This window comes from Thunnus thynnus, chromosome 12 (genome assembly GCF_963924715.1).
Source record: "Thunnus thynnus chromosome 12, fThuThy2.1, whole genome shotgun sequence".
In the NCBI taxonomy this organism is placed as follows: Eukaryota; Metazoa; Chordata; class Actinopteri; order Scombriformes; family Scombridae; genus Thunnus; species Thunnus thynnus.
The window spans coordinates 13,885,048-13,892,664 of record NC_089528.1 but is presented as its reverse complement, the minus strand read 5'-3'; the positions used below and the strand labels follow the sequence as shown (position 1 = coordinate 13,892,664).

Genomic DNA, 7,617 nt, shown 5'->3' with positions numbered 1-7,617 from the left:
TGTATGACACTTGCATGCACATTTCTCTCAAATCAAGAACAAAGCGCATTGTTCGTAAAAGTGTTTTTATTAGAAAACAAAATGCAACAGAGCAATAACCCAAACACAGCACAAGCAGGGCTCAGTGTGTGTAGTAAAAATTACCCTTTGCAGACTGCCCTTTAGGGGATTAAAACATTCTCAGGCTGTCTACACACGGTTGTGGACAGAATTGCTTTGCGCCGGTTTGAGCCATAAATCGCAGCTGTGCTCAAATTTGAACGTCAACCGTTAAATTCTGACCCTTAGAGTGTGTCTAATCAGAATATAGCTTAAAAATGTAAAACTGTAAGATTAGTCAAATTTTAAAAAAGGTTTGTATTGGCTTTTGAACAGCCTGAACATAACAGTTCTTCTCTGTAGATTACAAAAATGTTATGAAAACGAATCAGTGTTGAGCTACGCTTGACTGCGCCCGACCCAGCAATGAATGCAACTCAGACCACTTATGTGTAGACAGCCTCCGAAACATTATATACAAACCCACATCTTTCGGGGGCAAAAGAAATGAACCATAGAAAATTAAAATGCCATTTTTTTTCCACTTTTCGAATTTCAAGTGAAGACTAACAATGATTTACTGGGGAGTGAAAAAGGCAGGAAAACATAAACGTAAAGCAACATTACATCGGCCAAAGACAACGATTCCAGATGTCCGATGTGCTAACGTTCCTTCTCTGTAGCACAAACGACAGACTAGACAACTGGGTAGAAAAAAAAAGGAAGAAAAAACACAGGAGTAGAAGTAATATTGCTCCAAGGTGACGTTTACTCAGTGCTCTGACTCCTTCTGCGTTCACTATGTTTACTATGGTCATTACTGGACTCTCGCTGATGATGGCTCCTGTCTTTGCTACGACTACGTTTGTGAGAACGCTGCTCTCCGTCTCTATCCCTGTCCCTCTCTCTGCTGTGGCTGCGCTCTCGTTTCCTGCTCTTCTCCTCTACCCCGCTTTTGTGTCTCCTCTCCCTGCTTCGACTCCGGCTCGACCTTTTCGCCTTCCTCTCTTCTCTGTGCCTCTCCCTGTCGTCTTTATGCCTCCTGTCGTCAGTCTCTCCCCTGTTCTTTTTATCCCTGGACCGCTCCCTCTCAGTCCCTCGATCTTTGTGGTGATCCCTGTCCTTCCTCTTGCTCCTGTCATCCCCTCCGTCCCTCTCCTTGTCTCTACGTTCGTTCCTTCGGTCCCGGCTGCTGCTGCGACTTCTTCTACGTTCTCGTCTGTCTTGGTTTCTGTCTGTGCTTCGGGATCGTCGCCTCTCCCTGTCTCCTCTGTCCCCTCTGTCCCTATCTCGGTCCCTGCCCTCCCTCTCCTTCCTCTGCCGGTCGCGCTCCCTCTCCAGCTCACGGTCGAAGCTGGGGCCGTGGCGTTCTCGCTCACGATGGTGGCTCCTGCTCCTTGACCGTTTAGGAGACCGTCGGGGGCTCGGTGTCCGTCTGGGGGTCCTGGCAAGAACAGTACCATTAGTTTTAACAACTTGGACAATAAAACCAAACCAAACAACTGACTACTGACACTCAAATCAAATCATATCTTATTTAAAGTTTTAACTGGCCTTTGCTCATAATGTAGAGCTCTAAGAAAAGGTGTTAACATGCAGAACAACTAACCAAACCCGTGTGGGTGCGGCATGGGTGTGTATAGGTTTTAAAGCCAATAATAACTTTCGTGAGCAGAGCTGGAAACAGACAATTTTATGTATAAATAATACATGTGTCTCAGAAAAGTGAACTGAATTTTTTGATTTGTTCAAGCAAAGACATCGATGGGGCCAGGGAAGCTTGTCTAAGGAAAAAGTTAACACACAAAAAAAGTTTAAATTATTTAATGCGTTACCTGGAGCGGCGGCGTTCCCCTTGCTTTGCAGTCTCTGTGTATTCAGCCTCTTCTTCCTGCGTTTCCTTCTGAGCGACCTTCCGAGGCCTAGCCTTCATCTGCTGGTCAATAATCTTCTGCACAGGCACTGGGATACGGGGGAACAATGTGGAGAACCACTCCAGTTTGGTCAAGAAGGAGCGCAGCATCTCTCCGATGGTCATCACACATCCACCTCCTGCTTTCACGTCGAGCTCCTGGAATCAAACAGTGGGAAAGAGCCACAGAAACTCAATTAGCACACACAGGCAAGACACGGATAAATCTGGTTGCTTTTGCAATCTTGCCTCAAATCAAAAAGCAATTTGTGATGACCAAGTACTGAACCTTCACCTCTGTTCATCTAGCTTAATCTCTCATATCAATCAAATGTGCCTGGCTTTACTTTTAATTCAAAATAGAGGAAACAAAAAGTATAAATATCACAAAATGTTTTCCTCATCTAAACTGTCTAGCAGTTCATGGCGTCTGTATTTACAAAGTGAGCTTTTATAATGAAACAAGGGTTATTATATTTGTAAGATCCTTTCCTCTTTCCTGCACATCATCAGTTTAAAAGAGCTTCTTTAAAAAAAAATATTGCATCTGCCCTTTACAGACCAGAGTTGAAGGGAAGGGAGAGGAGTATCTGAGAACACTGAGAGAAATCTTCATTACGCTAAAGGGACAAAGAGAGAGAAGCCTTGGCTTCCTCTTCACTCTCCTTTCAGCGTAATGAACTCTTAAGAGACCATATGAGGATAAAAATCGCCCACAGTGTAAACACAGATTGGAGCTGGTAGGTAAGTGCACACCAGTTGAATAGTTGTCAACTTTAGAGTGTAGAGAACAGCCGCTTTGCACTCACACACGCAAACCAACAGTGCTGAGATACAATATCCAATTCACCTGCTGCACAATGGGCATCTAAAGAAAAAAACAGGGGAATTAACCAGTTGGGTACGATTATATATGATCAATTCAAATATAATGAAACAGAACATCAAAAGGAGGCCTGGTTGCACACCTGGAATCAAATTATATTGTAATAGCAATAGATGAATGCTATATTTATGTGTGTGTGTGTATGTTTGTGTGTGTGTAGGTATCTGTGTGGATGCTCCAATTGCCATTTATAGCAAATTTAGTTTTGTGCAACAAGTCCTGTTAAAATCTTGTCAAAAACAGAGGGCATGCCTTAATATAACATTCGACTAAAAGATTAACTCAGCGTCATATATGGTACTTACCCTGATAAAAATCAGCAGCACAGCAAGTGAGCAAGTTAGTAACCTAGCTACTCGGGTTTAGAGGACAAAACCGGGGGACAATTAAGCCAAATGAAGGCAAAGGTGAAAAATCAGCCATGAGCATCACAGGGTGAGGGAGGGAGGGAGGGGGGACAGACAGCTTTTAGTGTGTGTTGTGTGACTGTGTATTTAATGGAGAAAGAAACATTAAATTATTACCCGGAGTGACATACCTCCTCATCATCCAGGAAGCCGTCATACCATTCTATTAAATCTGCTGGAGGCTGAGTGTATCTGAACCAAAACAAGACAGAGACCACAATATGAGCATCACACACAGACGATATCAAATCACTGATTTTATGGAGAACTATCATTCATATTATATATTTGCTGCTTTAAGAACAAAACATTTTTCTGAAACAGGCATGTAATTCAACAAGCAAGTTGTCATATCTTTATCAGCAATGCACTCGCAATATTTTTGACAATTCCACACACTGATTCATACCGTATGTACATGAAGCCAAGTGCTCTGATGTAGGGAGAGTCTGTGTGAGTGATCAGACCCATCAGCTGTTTGCGAGTCAGCTTGAGAGTAAACAGTTTGTATAGAAGACAGAAAGCCGTTGACACGATTCCACCAGTCCCAACTCCACGTACCTAGCAAGGATGAAAATATATTTATTGAGCAAATCATTGCATATTATTCACAGCTATCCTATTCATACAGGCACAAAGACTCTGAAGTATAAAAAGTCAAGCCCTGCTTGTAAGTCATATCCAGTGTTTTCCACAGACTGTTAAGGGAGATGGAGAGGGGGGAAAAGATGGGGAATACAAAAAGCACGTACTTCTCACTTACCCCTCCGCACATTCCAGTCTGGCCTGCGGTCTTTCTGCTTCCCTTTTCCCAAGGCTCAACATGAGTCACCTGCATGCAATGAGAGAACAATGTTAAAAAAGTTTATATACACACACCTGTCTGCAAAGACCCGATCTAAGCTGCCATTATACTCAGAGAGATCCTGTCCATCTCCCTGATAACTTACATAAGAGGCTTCACGCTGTCCAGAGCAGATAATAACACAAGTTTATTTGTATCCATAAGAAGGCTGAACTGTCCTAAGCGTTCTTAAAAATGTGATCTAATGTAAGCATTTTAAACTAACACATGAATGACACTACAGCTATTTCAGAGTACACCAAACTTTACGTTAACATGCTCTATGATTATAACTAATTCCACCTTATTTGCTTTTCTAATGTAACGAATCTAGTGAATAATAGGGACTAGTTAACGCTGCACAATGATTAGAGACCCAAAAGTTGTCTGCAGGCAGTGTGAGCAGGCACAAGAACGGCAGTGTGCAGGACTCCAATATGCTGTGGCTGGTATCACACCACTTTATGATGTCAGCAAACCAATAATCGTAAATGTAAGCTATGGGTTGGGAGGTGTTTTCTCCTTCAGGACCACAACGGACAACTACGGCCGGCTGTCTACTGATCTCGCACTCTGACAGATACCGAGACAAAATACAGATTGAAAAGGAGAGTTTGGCTGTGGTGTGGGCATGTGAAAAGTTAAGGACACTGATGCAGTGCTGCTTCGTTGTCAACGGCTACTCCTGAGAATGATGAAATTCAATGCAAAAGCTGAGTATGTCCCTGGCAAACTGCTTGTAGTGGCTGACACACTCTCAAGACTCCCTTCTGCAGCGCTACATCTGGAGAAAATTGAACTGTCAGACGACATGCTGGTCCTGGAGAAAGCCACACAGGCAGCATGACCGATGTCAAGTTCACGTCTGGATGAGGTTAAAAAGCACACAAAGGACGACCCGGAGCTACAGATAGTGATGCATTTTGAGAGTAAGGCCTGGCCAAATTATGCATCCAAAATGCTAGACAGTATTAAGATGTATATACAGTGAAAGATTCTCTCATAATAGGCCTTAACTTGCTTCTCTACGGTGACAGAATCGTCATTCCCAAACGCCTGAGGTCAGAGATAGTGGAACGATTGCACGATGGTCACATGGACATAATGAAGTGTTGCAAGAGAGCCAAACAGAGCGTCTGGTGGCCAGGCATTGGCAAAGCACTGCAAAAGTGGATCAAACACTGCAAACGTTGCCAACTGACAAAACCTGCTCAAAACAGAGAGCTGCTGGTGACGACTCCTTTGCCAGATAGACCCTGGCTGCTGATATCTATGAAGTGGACTAAAGAAATTACCTTGTGGTAATCGATTACTTCTCCAGTTATATTGAGCTCGCCTACTTACCAGATAGGACAAGCACAATGACGTCTTGCCTCAGCACCATCTTTGCAAGATAGGGCTGCCCCACTATCATGGTCACATGATATATCACAATTCTGAAGGCGTCAGTTTCAGCACTTTGTAAAGGCTTACGACTTTCACCATATAACGAGCCCACATTTCCCCCAGTCAAATGGTGCAATGCAACACTTTTTAAAAACAGAAGGATCCCTCACTTGCCCTTCTCAGCTACAGAGCTACACCCAACCAGGCAACAGGTTATAGTTCAGCCCAATTGATACTACGCCGTCAGATACAGACTCCCATTCCCCCACTTGAAGAAAAGCTTATTCTGCAGTGGTCAGACATTACCCTGGTGAAAGCAGCAGACTCCAGAGCCAAGGCTTCCTAAAAACACCACTATGATAAACGTCACTCCAGCTGCCCGTTTCCTCTGCTCAAAGCCAGGTGACTCTGTTGCTGTCAAACTTGACACCCAGAAATGATGGACTACAATTGCCACTGTTCTGCACAAATGCAACACCTCAAGATGCTAACTCGTTCAGCACCTGTGTCTACTGACCCCGCCACTTCCTCTGAGCTTGAGGAGGGAGAGGAAACAGACGTGATAAACAAAGCAGAAATGGACAGCGGACATCAACAATAAGACAAAAGGACAACACAGACACCACCTGCTGTCACCACATCAAGAGGCAGAGTGTTTAAACAGCCATCTCTCTTGAAAGACTTTGAAGTTTGTGCATAGATTGCTAATGAGGCAGAATAATCCTCAGCATCTACATGGGCAACTGGCAGTCTGCCCTGAAACTTCAGTTTAGGTTAATGTTATTGTTTTGAATAAGAAAAAGAAGTCACTCCGTTAGCACTGACACAGTTTAAAATGTTTACAATGAAAAGAGTCTATTATTGTTCAGTTCTGTTTCATAGCCTGTTACAGAAGAGTTTATTAGTTTGGTATTTGCTTTATTTTACATTGTCTAAATTTATTTTCCCAAATGCATCTTTGTTACTCAAAAGAGGGAAGGTGTTAAAAGAGATGTGATGTAGAAAATCTAGTAAATAATAGTGACTAATTAACGCTGCGCAGTGATTAGAGACTCAAGAACAGTCTGCGGGCGCGACAACAGCTGTAGTGTAAACGGCAGCAGCAATGAATGCATGTCCCCAACATGGCTCCTATTAAAGCTTGGAAACAGAGAAAACTCCCAAGACTGGTCATTAAACATTACAGCTTTCAGGTTAGCTTACTTTACAAGCTGACTGGTTCACATTTTATTAATAACACTGCACTGTAAAGAAATGTGCGCTGTTATATTGCACTTAAATAAACAGTACACTTTGTCTTGTTATTCGACGGCCGCAGCACGTTGCTAACACAGTAGCTACCGCTAGGTTGACTGAGCAGTGGTTATCTAACTAGCATGCGGATTAGCATTTGCTAACGTTACCTTGAAATAGATTTCGTCCACAACTTCGTGGTAGGTCTTTAGTTCATAAAGCTGAACTTTGAAATACGGCGAGGACAGCACATTGGTGAGAATCATTGGGTTGAGGTTCATAGTCTTTTCGTTGCCCCACAGGGGCAGTACATTTCCATGTTTCCCTGCTGCAGGCTTGCTAACGGCCTGTGTTGGTAGCTGGTTCCCGACGTTAGCCATGATAGCTGGATCCAACGTCGCTGAGCTCAGTGAACAGTTAGCGTGTTTCCGTTTACAGGTCCATCAGTCTTAGATAGTCAGCTGTCGATCGTTAACAATTTCGTCCGTTAAGTTGTTGCTGATTTGTGGTTAAATTGATGATAACAACTTCCCGCCGTCGTTGTAGCTAAAGTGCTGTTGCGAGGTGGAACCGGAAGTGTAACGTCAGTGGCGCAGTAGATACGGCAACGTTTCTTTTTCAAAATAAAAGCATATGTGAGTGTTATTAATTGTATCTGACTGCACGGACAGAATATCTGAGGCATATTTACAGATAACGTGTAATTATCCTACAGTTACATTTTGATGCATTTAAAAACGCACACATTTGCGTTATTTTTTTTGTTTCTCATAGCAATGTACTCAGCTGACGCTTATTTGAAATATTGCTTCTGCTTAAAACGGAAATGCTGTTTTAAAACTCTCCGTGGGGTGCCTAAATTACCATTCCGCAATATCAGTTTATCAGTTCAATGTCCAATTTCCTCTTT

The 7,617-nt window shown here is 43.0% G+C and overlaps 1 protein-coding gene across 2 annotated transcripts; it reads right to left on the bottom strand.

Moving 5' to 3' along the window:
• Positions 1–48: 48 nt before the first annotated feature.
• Positions 49–7,302, bottom strand: prpf38b (pre-mRNA processing factor 38B). Of its 2 annotated transcripts, XM_067605652.1 has the most exons (7): positions 6,878–7,302; positions 4,008–4,076; positions 3,654–3,805; positions 3,376–3,436; positions 2,802–2,819; positions 1,875–2,110; positions 49–1,483 (listed from the first exon to the last, which is right to left on the bottom strand). In XM_067605652.1, the coding sequence occupies exons 1-7, from the start codon at positions 7,085–7,087 to the stop codon at positions 808–810; spliced, it is 1,422 nt and encodes a 473-aa protein (XP_067461753.1). In that variant the 5' UTR covers positions 7,088–7,302; the 3' UTR covers positions 49–807. The 2 variants fall into 2 exon arrangements, with proteins under 2 accessions (XP_067461753.1, XP_067461754.1); XM_067605653.1 differs by lacking the exon at positions 2,802–2,819.
• Between the last annotated feature and the right edge of the window lie 315 nt (positions 7,303–7,617).